General features: G+C 50.9%; 1 protein-coding gene across 2 annotated transcripts in view; it reads right to left on the reverse strand.

The window, feature by feature from the left end:
• Positions 1-12,168, reverse strand: part of HDAC7 (histone deacetylase 7) — a 204,199-nt gene extending 192,031 nt beyond the window's left edge. For both annotated transcript variants that reach the window (XM_077329295.1, XM_077329293.1), the window contains exon 1: positions 11,920-12,168. In XM_077329295.1, coding sequence (XP_077185410.1) covers positions 11,920-11,938 — 19 coding nt within the window. In that variant the 5' untranslated portion in view covers positions 11,939-12,168. The remainder of the gene's footprint in view (positions 1-11,919) is intronic.
• Positions 12,169-13,270: the final 1,102 nt, after the last annotated feature.

Raw genomic sequence — 13,270 nt, forward strand, 5'->3', positions numbered from 1 at the left:
CAAGAAGTTGAATATGATCATCAGGAGAACACCATGATATGTTTATGAGAGGAGGATCTCCAAGGACTTGTGTGGGGGGGTATAAATCCCATTTGCCAGCCACCTTCCTCTTCCTCCCCACTTCTTCTCCTGGAGGAGCACATGGTGGGTTCCCTTGCTGCCCTTTAACACGTGCCACCAGCGTCTCCTCCCCCACCCACCTGCAACAAGCTCCTTGCTGCCTGTCTGCCTGCTTTTCTTGCTAGACGATCCCCCAAATGGCAGCAAAGATCTTGAGACATACCCTCAAGCTATCTTCTTTTTCTTTCACATACTTGGGATTCCAGAACAACGTCCCCTAACTGTACATGGCCCCATTGTGTGGATGTTTTGATCCGCAGTCTGGAGTCATACTGAGATTTAAAGCATTGTTATCAAACAGCGGCCGTAAACTCATTTAGGTAATACCAAAAGTTAGATAGCCACAATGTGGTCCAACGTGCCTGCTCTTATTCTAAATGTCAAGATGTTCTGTCCTGTTGCGACCTACCCAACCAAGGGCATTTGACATTTCCACCTCTCAAGCTTTAAGGGTTCTCTCCATTTTTGTTCTGAGTAAGCACGTAAAATGGAAAAGAAGAAAGAAAAAAAAAAGCTGTTGAATGTCAACATTTCCTGCAGGTCAGGCTTCTGTCCTAAAAAAGAGCACGCTTGCAATAAACCTTTGGCTCTGGGCATTGTCTTATCAGCAGACGAATAAAATTGGCGGAAGTTCAGAGGGGAGCTTCAGAACCGAACAGGCAGCTGGAGGGGCTGAGATAGGAGGAGAGATTAAAGAACCGGGTACTTCAAGAGCCGGCTGGGAAGAGCTGTGATAACAAACAGGTTCAGATCCTGGAAGAAGGAGCAGAGAGAGACTTTCTTCCAAGAAAATCTGAGCAATGCCTTGGACATCACCCTGCAAGTTCGTGCCACATAGGCACAAGTACAGTTCGACAGTCCTTTAAGGTTATCTTTTTACATTTGTGCTTTGATTTTTGAGGCAAAGGTTAACATGGGCTAAGGAGTTACTAGGAGGGTGGCAGATAGGGTTGCCAACCTGCAGGGGAGAAAGGAAATACAAAAACAAGCCAGTCCGACAAAACAGGAGAATGAAAAACAGGATCGGCGGAAGGCATTCAAATAAAGCAATTTTATTAATCAAACTATGTTCCCGTGTCTTTAATAATCTGTGTCCCCCCAACTGCAACCTCCTGAGGCTGCACCACCAAAAATCTCCAGGTATTCCCAGCCTAGAGCAGGCAATGCTATCCACTGGGCATCTTGAAATTCCGTTAACCCTCCAGCGCAGCCATTTTGTCCAAGGGAACTGATCCATGTCCTCTGGAGATCAGTTATAACTCCAGGACATCTCCTGCCCCCAACTGATCCTAGAATCATAGAATCATAGAATCTTAGAGTTGGAAGGGGCCATACAGGCCATCTAGTCCAACCCCCTGCTCAACACAGGATCAGCCCTGAGCATCCTAAAGCATCCAAGAAAAGTGTGTATCCAACCTTTGCTTGAAGACTGCCAGTGAGAGGGAGCTCACCACCTCCTTAGGCAGCCTATTCCACTGCTGAACTACTCTAACTGTGAAATTTTTTTCCTGATATCTAGCCTATATCGTTGTACTTGTAGTTTAAACCCATTACTGCGTGTCCTTTCCTCTGCAGCCAACGGGAACAGCATCCTGCCCTCCTCCAAGGGACAACCTTTCAAATACTGAAAGAGGGCTATCATGTCCCCTCTCAACCTCCTTTTCTCCAGGCTGAACATTCCCAAGTCCCTCAACCTATCTTCATAGGGCTTGGTCCCTTGGCCCCAGATCATCCTTGTCACTCTCCTCTGTACCCTTTCAATTTTATCCACGCCCTTCTTGAAGTGAGGCCTCCAGAACTGCACACAGTAGTCCTAAGATCCTCAGGATGTTTAACAGAAGTAAGTCGCATTTTATTCTGTCAGGATCATGCCTAAGAAAGTGGTCATATGGTCTGCAGCACCTGTTGGCGAAGAACATGGGATTTTACATCCTTGCCTAAAAGTGCTCTTCATATTGAAGGGAGGAGCAGTGCATGATGGGAGAATCTCTAACGGTGATGGTTCTACCAGTTTCTGTCAGTTTGGTCAGTTCCCTGGCTCTTTCCGTCAGCCGATGAGGGTATCCTCTGTCCCTGTGTGCCTGAGAGAGAAGGAGGGTCTCAGGGAGTTACAGCGACAAAAGAGGGGTGTTCTCATCCAAATTTCGTTCAGTCAGTGCCTGTGGGACGGAGTCTTTCTTTCCTTTGCCACTGAACCGCTTGGAACCAAAACGATGAATCCAAGAAAGTAAGCTGGTTGAATGGTTATTTGAAAGAAAACAAAATGATTCTTTCCAGGAAAGAGAGGGTGTTGAACTCGATGACCCAGGAGGTCCATTCCAACTCTATTATTTATGATTCTCTTCTATGATTCTGACACTAAATTTAAAACCAACTGATGCAGCAAGGTGGTCTCTAGGCAAAAATTTCCCTGGGATTCTGTGAAGCCTAAAGGCTACCAGGCAGGTTTATTCTCATATCCCAAAAGGGTATTGGTTTAAATCACGGGCCCAGCCCAAAATTCATGTTGACAACAAAGAATTGAGAGAGGGAAGCCCAGGGCATTGTTTTCTTTCGCACCTCTTCGTGCCTTCTGCTCACAGCCACAATTTGGTTAGAGAGGACAAAGCAAGAGGGCAAGCCGAGCCTCACAAATGTCGTCAGGCTTTCAGATTTCAAAAGTAAAATGGGAGCAGAGCAGGCCTCGTGATTCTCCTTTGGGAGGAAACAGTCTTTGCTTTGCTCGGGGCAAGCTCTCCAGTCCACAGCTCCTCCCCGCAACCCAGTGCCCCACAGTTTAAAACAGAGTTAGAAGAAGAAGAGTTGGTTCTTATATGCTGCTTTTCCCTACCCGAAGGAGGCTCAAAGCGCCTTACAGTCGCCTTCCCATTCCTCTCCCCACAACAGACACCCTGTGGGGTGAGTGAGGCTGAGAGACCCCTGATATCAGTGCTGGGTCAGAACAGTTTTATCAGTGCCGTGGCGAGCCCAAGGTCACCCAGCTGGTTGCATGTGGGGGAGTGCAGAATCGAACCTGGCATGCCAGATTAGAAGTCCGCACTCCTAACCACGACACCAAACTGGTCTGGTTAGTCAAACTGCGGCCCTCCAGATGTCTACGGACTACAATTCCCATGAGCCCCTGCCAGCGACCGCAGGGAATGGTCCATAGACATCTGGAGGGCCGCAGATTGACTAATCCTGAAGGAATCTGAAATACTCCATGTAAAGATCAGAAGATTGAACGTATGTGTAGCAGAAGGGCCAGCAAAATTTGGAGCAAGTGAAACACAGTGAGGGACTTTGAAAGACACGACTGGGAAAATTCCAAGCCTCTTGGTTCTGACAGACTATTCTGGCTAGGGCTGCCGGCTTGATATGGGGAAATAACTGGATATGGGGCCTGGAGGCCGGGGAGGGTGCTTGGCAGGTACAAGGCCATTGAGTCCACCCTCCAAAGCAGCCATTTTCTCCAGGGGGAAGTGACCTCTGGCGCCTGGAGGTCAGCTGTTCTAACATTGGGAGGTCTCCAGGCCCCCACCTGGAGGTTGGCAACCATAACTCTAGCTGGAGACACGCATCTCTAATATTCAACTCACTGATTATGTTCTTTCTTTCTTTCTTTCTTTCTTTCTTTCTTTCTTTCTTTCTTTCTTTCTTTCTTTCTTGTCTGTCTGTCTGTCTGTCTGTCTTCCTTCCTTCCTTCCTCCCTCCCTCCCTCCCTCCCTCCCTCCTTCCTTCCTTCCTTCCTTCCTTCCTTCCTTCCTTCCTTCCTTCCTTCTAGAACACACTCTTGTCCCCGTCGGTGTTGTTCCGATGTAGGATTACCAGTTCAGAGCTAGAGAATTCCCAGAGATTTTGGGGGTGGAACCTGCAAACGGTAGGGTTTGGAGAGAGCAGGGACTTCAGCATGTGAGAGAGTCCACCTTCCCAAGCAGCCCTTTTCTCCAGGGGAACTGATCTCTGTAGTCTAGAGAGGGTGGCCAGCTCTGGGTTGGGGAAGACCTGGAGACTTTGGGGGTGGAGCCAGGAGTGGGCGGGATTTGGGGCAGGGAGGGGCCTCAGGGGAGTCTAATGCTATGGAGTTCCCCCTCCCAAGTAGCCATTTCCCCCAGGGGAACTGATCTCTGTAGTCTGGAGATGAGTTGTAATTCTGGGAGATCTGCAGGTCCCACCTGGAGGTTGGCAACCCCAGAGAAAGGACCAGTGCCAAGAATACAAGGCCAAAGTGGAGTCTGTAGGGTGGTGGGAATCTGCCGAAACCGCAAACAGGAATGGCGGAGCTGCGCCAGTAGATATGTGCCAGGGTTTTGCCGCGGACTGTGCTTTACTCTACTGGGTTGTTATTTCTGTTATCTCTTCCCTACAGCCGACCTTCACGACTGGATTTTTCCTGTGTGGACAAGTCAAAGCGCTTGCAAACGATTGCTGCAGAGCAATGGTAGCACGGGACCCAGCGATGCAACGATGCAGCCTCGGACTGCAGGCAAAAAGCCAATGAGATGCTGTTGTAATATTACTCTGCCTGACATGCTGCCCTCTCTAAGCCTCTGCAGAGGGAGAAGTGTGTTAGTCCACTGCTGCCACAATAACCAAGGGACCCGTGGTATATTCAAGGGTAACACGTTTATTTGGGCAGAAGCTTCTGTGAATCAGAGCTCTCCTCATCATATGCGTGCAATGTGACCGGCTCGAATGCGAGGGTGAGATTTGGGGAGGGGACAGATCTCAGCTGGGGACAATGCCATCATTCTCACCCTCCAAAGGTTCCATTTTCTCTGGGGGAACTGATCTCTGCAGGCTGGAGTTAAGTTACGATTCTAGAAGACCAGAAGGTGGTGAGTCTACTTTCTCAAAGCACAGAGCAAAACACACATTTGGCCATTTCATAGAAGAATCATAGAATCATAGAATCATAGAGTTGGAAGGGGCCATACAGGCCATCTAGTCCAACCCCCTGCTAAACGCAGGATCAGCCCTAAGCATCCTAAAGCATCCAAGAAAAGTGTGTATCCAACCTTTGATTGAAGACTGCCAGTGAGGGGGAGCTCACCACCTCCTTAGGCAGCCTATTCCACTGCTGAACTACTCTGACTGTGAAATTTTTTTCCTGATATCTAGCCTATATTGTTGTACTTGTAGTTTAAACCCATTACTGCGTGTCCTCTCCTCTGCAGCCAACAGAAACAGCATCCTGCCCTCCTCCAAGTGACAACCTTTCAAATACTTAAAGAGGGCTATCATGTCCCCTCTCAGCCTCCTTTTCTCCAGGCTGAACATTCCCAAGTCCCTCAACCTATCTTCATAGGAGGAGGATGTGCTCCAAAAGAACATTAGAAGAATCCTGCTAGGTCAGACCAGGGGTCCATCTAGACCAGCATCCTGTCTCACCTGGTGGCCAACCAGTTCTTCTGGAGGGCCAGCAACAGGGCACAGAGGCCTTCTGGTTCAAACATTTTCAAAAGGGAGAAAAACTCTCACTTGGGAGGGGGTGTGATGGAAGGGGCCAAATCCCTAGCTTGTGGCCAGGTTGATTAAGGCAAGAGGAGAAAGGCTGCAGATCCCCCCCCCCAAGCACCCACGGACCTCTTGGGGGGGGGGTCTGTGGACCGTAGTTGAGAATCCTTCCTCTATCGTATCCTCCCACTCTTTTGTAAATGGAAAAGTCCTGGTCTCTTCAGCCCTTCCTCAGAGGGAAGATGCTGCTATACCCGCATCGTCTTGGTTGCCCTCCTCGGTATTTTTTCCCCAGCTCTGCCGTGTCCTTTTGGAGATACAGTGACCGGAATTGTGCACAGTATTCCAAATGAGGCCGCACCAAAGATCTATACCATGGCCACACAATCCTGGCTGTTTTATTCTCTGTCCCTTTCCTAACAATCCCCAGCATAGAATCAGAGTCCAGCAGCACCTTTAAGACCAACAGATTCAGGGCGTGAGCTTTCGAGTGCAAGCACTCTTTGTCACACTATGATCTTAAGATCATGTCAGAAGATCATAGTCTGAGGAAGGGTGCTTGCACTCGAAAGCTCACGCCCTGAATAAATCTTGGTTGGTCTTAAAAGTGCTGCTGGACTCTGATTTTATGGCTTCCCATTTGTATCTACCCCAACCTAGAGTTTGCCTTTTTTTTTTTTTGCCATAGTGGCACTTTCAATGAGCTGTCCACTACGACCCCGAGATCTTTCCCCCTCTCAGACCCAGCAAGTTCAGGGCCCTTTAGCCTCAAAAATTCCAAAAGCGCCCACAGGCACAACGATGTCAATGGAGACCCCCAACAAAATCCTCCAGTCAATGTAACCACTATAGTCCTGCAACAACGAAACCCCATGCACCAATTCCACACAAATGCAGTGACATGTGGTCTTTTTGCCGACTGGTTGCTTGAGAACAACCGTAGGCCGTCAGCGGCCACGTAAGGACCTTTCCACGTGCAGCTTTCGTGCTACAGGGTGCCTCCTCCAGCACAGAGCGTGGCCGCCAGCCTCTCTTCGGGGACGTGGCGAGAGTGAGCCTAGAGGCCCATCAGGAAACAGAGGACAAAGGTAGGCAGACATAAACATCCTCCTCCTTTTTGTGTGGCTTCCTTTCTTCGGGGCTGACCCCACAAAGAATTCACTAAGCTAGAAACCGGACAAGGGAAAGCCTTGGCATGTAAGGACAAACAATTCCCATCCCTGTGAAACTACCATCAACCACCCCGAAAACGATGCTTGTGAGTGAGTGGCTGGAAACAGAACTGGTTTCTGTCGTCTTCTGCCTTTCATAACGCACGAATGTTGCCAAGTATGGAGGTAGAGATTTGGGGGTGGAGCCTGGGAAGGACAGGGGTTGGGGGAAGGGAAAGGAGGAACCCATGGTCATAGAGTCCACCATTTGTACTCTGTTCTCTCCAGGGAGACGGATTGCTGTAGTCTGCAGATAAGCTGTCATTCCGGGCTGCTGATCATGCAGTCCTACTGCAGTTGCCAACTTTGGGGGTGACCTGGAGATCTCCTGGAATCACAGTTGTTCTCCGGACTGCATAAATCACTTATTTCTTTAATGGATTTATTTAAAATATATTTAATTCACGTCTCCTGGAGAGAATGGCCGCTCTGGTAGGTGGGTGTCATGGCATTATACCCTACCAAGGTCTCTCCACCAGGCTGAGGCCAGCCCCAAGAAGGCCCTGGTCCTGATTAAGGCCAGTTTGATCTCCTTGGGGCCAGGGATCTGAAGTAGGTTCTGGTCACTAGCCTTTAACAATCAGGGTTTTGGGAGGTCCCTGGAAGGCAGTGCCTTCCTGCCCTCCTCTGACTGTCATCAAGACCCCCACACATGCCTTCCCCTCCAGCCCATCTATTTCCGCCTCTGACTGGCTGTTCTGACTGACGCATGTCCTTTCCCTCCTGATGCTGGGTGGTGCATGGACCACCACCGCTGTGCCTGCCAGGAGTGCTGACGTTGTACACCAGCTGTGCGTCCCTCCCGAGGAGCACGTGGTTGCGAAGCTCCGTGGCCATGGGCCTCCCCAGAAACCCCGGGCCCCGGCAGCTGCCCCACCGCAGCCCATGCTGACGTATGCGGCCCCATCGACTATCTCCAGGGAAGAGTCATTTGTATCCCTCCAGCCCGACGCACGTCTGCAAGACCCGTCTGCAAGACTTTGCAGCAGAAATGAGTCCGAGAGGCAAATTCCCCGGCTGCTTCGCCTGAAAAAGAACCAGCACACTTCTTTCCCTCCCTCAGATTTTATTTTTGTCCCCCGAATTCTGACACGCTGATGCCAGAGTGGAATTTCTTTGGGGAAAACAACGGATAAGAGATAAGCGATTTGCCAAGCTCGTCAACCAGGCCGATAAAGAAAGTTGGATTTTTTCTTTTGAATACAAAAAGGTCTAGAAAGCCATTAAAAAAACAAAAACAAACCCAAACCATCAATATTTCCAAGGTTAGATTCAGAGTCTCCTCCCCTGCCCTCCCCTGCTTCAAATTTACGCACAATTTTATTTCAGCTCCGGCAGGGGTCACGCAGATGCCGCGCACCGTGCACTGTGAGCAATCATCCGATGCAAACCCCACTTTCCTTTTCACAACAATCCCCCTTTCCCCCCTCGCAGGCAGAGACACGACAGCCACGTGACACGCAGAGCCCCCTGCCTTCATTGTGACACCTCGCACATGTTCCAAGGACCCTGCCCATCCACGAATCCTGCTGGCCTCTCACTTCTGTCATCTGGTTCGATTTCGCCGCTCGAAAGGCTTCGACCGAACCGATTCCGCAAAGCCGACGAAACACGAGTCGTCACCTGCCCTGGGATTGCTGGGCGGATTGGGCTGTCGGTCAAAATAAATACGGAAGGGGAACTTTCCCAAGATTATATGACAGCGGGTGACAAAAGTGAGCAATCAACGGATCAAGGAGGGGAGGGACATCCAGACGAATGCGGCAAAGAATTAAAGGCCTAACCCCATTCTCTTCCTCTATCACGGTCCCAATCCAAATGAGGTTTGTGTGTGCCCAGGAATTAGGGTTGCCGGCTTCCCCTGGGCACTGCCGGAGGGGGAGGGGGATTGGGTTGCCAGTTCCAGGTTGAGGAACTCCTGGAGATTTGGGGTGGACCCTGGAGAACTGGGGGCAGAGCCTGGGGAGGACAGGGCCCAGTGGGCTATGATGCCCCAGAGCCCTCCCCCGAAAGCTCCCATTTCCTCCAGAGGAACCGATCTCTGGGAGATGGGCTAGAATTTTGGGGGATCTCAAGGCCCCTCCTGAGAAGAGAGCTTCCGCATGTAGGTCTTTGCTTTAAAAACGCGCCCCTCTGCCCTATCAGTCTGAAGGCTGCACGTTGCATGGATTGCATGTGACGTATCCACTTTCGTCGACTGGTGTCTGAAGAAGTCGCTTGTGAAACAGGGATAACGAACCGGGAGCCTGTCAGCATCTGCTTGGGTGACTCTATCTTTCACAGCTTACTCAAGGTCCCTCGGGAGGTCTGCGTGAGGACTTTAATTCACTCAGAATCAGGAGTGGTTGAAGGATTCGTGGGGCCCTAGCCGAGTACAGTGGTGGCAGGAGCAGCCGGATTGTGGGCAGAGGACCCCCCTCCCCACACACACAAACACACAGTGGAAAGCAGTGTCACATTGAGTGTCCTTAAAGAGGTAAAGGGGGAGAGGAAAGAGGCTCTGGCCCTGATCCATGCAGGGGAGGCACTACGTGGGGCCCCTGGAAGTGCAGGGCCCGTAGCACATGCTATATGTGCTGCTTGGGTAAACTGGCTCTTCTTAGAAGTGGAAAGATCACGTGCAAAATTGCTGGCGCTTTATTTGTGAAGCAAGTGTGCATTGCACTGCCATCCATTTCATGCAGACCAGCACTGTGTTTGGTTTTTGCTTGTGTCTAATGTCCCATCAGGAAGCTGGCCTAGGAATTCAGCTCCTGGCAGGGACTCACAAAACACACCTGGCTGTGCAGACCTGGGCTCCTTTCAGCACACGTTGGATTTTCCTGTGCTGAACAAGATAACCGACTTCTAAAGTGCACGGAAAGTGCATTATCCCACATGTGCATTAACGGGCCCTAGAACGGATTCGTGTAAAAAATAAAATCTGATTTGGAGCTAGGTCCTAAGTCTGCAATCTAGGGAGTGAGTTTTATTGCCTTATTTATTAATTCCGTTTTTATACCAGCCTTCCCTTGTGGGCGTAGGGACTGATCCGGCGTTGAGCAGGGGGGATGGACTAGACCAGAGGTAGTTAACCTGTGGTCCTCCAGATGTTCATGGACTACAATTCCCATGAAGCTGGCAGGGGCTCATGGTAATTGTAGTCCATGAACATCTGGAGGACCACAGGTTGACTACCCCTGGACTAGATGGCCCGTGTGGCTCTTTCCAAGTCTTACGAGTGTGCCCCATTCAGTTCAATAGCACATTGTTGACACCATCCACACAACAGCCTTGCAGGGTAGATCGAGATAGAGCGTTCGTCTGTCTGGAGCAGCGGAAAAGAGCGAGATGGGCATGGTGGGGCAAGAGGCAGAGCTGAACTGAGAAACCCCGGGAAAAAAAAAAAAGTACAATCCTGAACAATGGATCTTCATGCCATTGGTCAGTTTTGGTTTAATTTCTGTGAAAGAACACTTTCATCATTTTCTGGTTGGGGATCACCACAACACAAGGAACTGGATTAAAGGGTTGTGGCATTAGGAAGGTCGAGATCCACTGCTCGAGGATCTAGGAGACTCAGATTCGAGTCCCTGCCCTGAGGTGGAAGCTGGCTGGACAACCTTGCGACAGCCACCTGCTCTTAGCCTCATCGACCAATCAGAGGGCTTGGGAGAACAAAACGTCTGTGAATAAAACTTGTGTGAATGCCAGAAGCCCTTCTGGCTCTCCGTTGGGGAGACAGGAGGAATGCAAATGAAGTGAAATGAGTGAACATGCCTGAGATGCGCGTGAAGCACAAAACCAGAGAACCCGTAAGAGCTTATTGACTTCCCGGGTGCAGCCCCACACTCCATCTGTGATCCCTTTCCCGTCTAGGATTACACCTTCCTTTGAGAAGGACAACCCCAAAGCCATCCAGCTGATACCGGCGGTAAAGAAAAGGAAAGGAAAAACGAGCACAACACCTATTCTGGTCATTGTTCGGTCTGGCAGGGTAAGACGATCCACTGGCAGGGGCTTGGCCGCTCGAGAGAACCAAACTTTCCCACAAAACCCTTCCATCAGGCAGGAGCCTGCCACGACAGCTTCCCCCAAGGGAAGGATTCGGTCTAACTCCGAAACCGGCAGACCCCCAAAGCTATTAAACGTGACCGGAATCAACCGCATCACTTCTGTTCCGCAGGGGCTCAGTGTTCGACAGGAGTTCCTCGTCATGCTCTATGTCAGGGGTAGTCAGGGGTAGTCAAACTGCAGCCCTCCAGATGTCCATGGACTACAATTCCCATGAGCCCCTGCCAGCGAAAGGGGCTCATGGGAATTGTAGTCCATGGACATCTGGAGGGCTGCCGTTTGACTACCCCTGCTCTATGTTGACCGATCAATCCAACAGGCTCGGTGCTGGGGATGACGCCTGCTTTTGGGGGGTTCTGCAGCAATCACACTTCTGACAAGGTGGGACCTGGCTCCGGTGAGCGCACGGCGTAATCAACTGGTTGGGCTTTCAGTTGCCCAAACCTGGATCTTGTACTATGGTGACCCCTCGTCACTGGGTTTTCTAGTGCGGACAAGACAAGACAATCCACTTGCAAACGATTGCTAAAGAACTACAGTGGTGCCATAGCCATGCGGGGTCAGCTGGCTACATTTCTTTCTCTCTGGAATCGCCTTTCACGTCTGCCTGCCTGCCTGCCTGCCTGCCTGCCTGCCTGCCTGCCTGCCTGCCTGCCTGCCTGCCTGCCTGCCTATCTATCTATCTATCTATCTATCTATCTATCTATCTATCTATCTATCTATCTATCTATCTATCTATCTATCTATCTATCTATCTATCTATCTATCTATCTATCTATCTATCTATCTATCTATCTATCTATCTATCTATCTATCTATCTATCTACATTGTTCTTGTCCCAGGCTTCACAGGACTGGCCCAGAAACCAGGCCCCTGAGTTCAAGAGATGCTTCCCCCCCCCTCACCCAAGCATGACAACAGGCCATGCTTCTTCAGCCGAAGCGTTCACCTCCCCCTGGCGTACATCCTGCCTGTCGGCTGCTGCAAGAAATGAGACGGGAGCCACCAACGCACGGCGGAGAGAGCAACATCCCCCAAAACCTTTGCCCGTCCGCAATCCGCTCCAAAGCACACAAACGCCCTTTGCGGGCCGCTCACCCTGATGAGATCCATGCATCCGGGCGGCCTTCAGTCAAGAAGACAGTGGCTCATGGTTCCGGAGATCCTTCTTTCTTTCTGTCCGTCTTTCTTTCTCCTTCGCGGAGGCAGTGGCTTTCATAAGCCACAAGTGGGACTGAGGTTCAGTGAGAGAGAAAGGGAGAGGAAGGCAGAAAGGGGAGGGGCTGTGAGAAAGCAAGGGCCCAGAGGCCGTATAGAATGACAATAGAAGGAAATGCTTTATCAAACCTAGAAAGCCAAGCTGGCCAAGTTTACCCTGGGAACAAGGGGGCGGGTGGGGGGGGGGGAAGAGAAGGAAATGTCCCGAAGAAAGAACAAAGTTAGCTAAGCAGCTCTGGTCCCCTCCCTTGGCAGGAGATGCTTGCCGCTGGCATCGCCTGTGCCCTACGCAAGGCAGCTAACATTTACATGACCTCCGTCCCTTTAAGAAGAAGAAGAGGAAGACTAAAAGGGAGGAAGCGTTCGTCTGGAAAGTGGAGCAAAGTGAGTGAGAGGAGAGTGTGTGTACAGACTGGAATCCAAGCCGCTTTCTCAAACACACCCTCCCTCCCCCCCCCCCCCGTCCTTCCTTCTCCCTCCCTCTCCCTCCCTCCCTCCCCCTCCTTCCCTCCCTCCCTTCCAAGTCCTTGTGAGTCAAGTGTTAGCAATGTGTTACCGTAATGTTACCAATCTGGAATGCAGAATCGGAGAGGGATTAGCTAATAAAATGCGCACACGGTGGCGGGACCAGAGGGCAGGGATGTTGTCGCCAGAGGGCACTGGATGGGTGAGCCCGCCTCGATTGCGTTTCTCCCGTCTTGCCAAAGAAACGCCTGGCTCTTTCTCCGCTTGACCCTGACAAGGACCTTGTGGGGTAGGCTAGGGCAGGGGGTAGTCGGCCTGTGGTCCTCCAGATGTCCATGGACTACAATTACCATGAGCCCCTGCCAGCAAATGCTAGCAGGGGCTCATGGGAATTGTAGTCCATGGACATCTGGAGGATCACAGGTCGACTACCCCTGGGCTAGGGGGGAGAGACAGCATCTGGCCCAGGATCACCCGTGCAGCAAGTCTCAAGCTTCCGGCGGAATTGAAACTTAGGCCTACATGGAAGTGGCTCATACTTATCTAGCTATCTTATGTTACACGTTTCATCCAGCTCAGTCTCCAAGGATCCCTCCAGAGCCAGCATGGTGTAGTGGTTAAGAGCGACGGGTTTGATTCCCTTCTCCTCCACATGCAGCCAGCTGGGTGACCTTGGGCTTGACACAGCCCTGATAAGGCTGGTCCTGTCACAGAGCAGTCCTGTCAGAGCTCTCTCAGCCCCACCTGCCTCACAGGGTGTCTGTTG

The sequence above is a fragment of the Paroedura picta genome, chromosome 3, assembly GCF_049243985.1.
Source record: "Paroedura picta isolate Pp20150507F chromosome 3, Ppicta_v3.0, whole genome shotgun sequence".
Taxonomy (NCBI): domain Eukaryota; kingdom Metazoa; phylum Chordata; class Lepidosauria; order Squamata; family Gekkonidae; genus Paroedura; species Paroedura picta.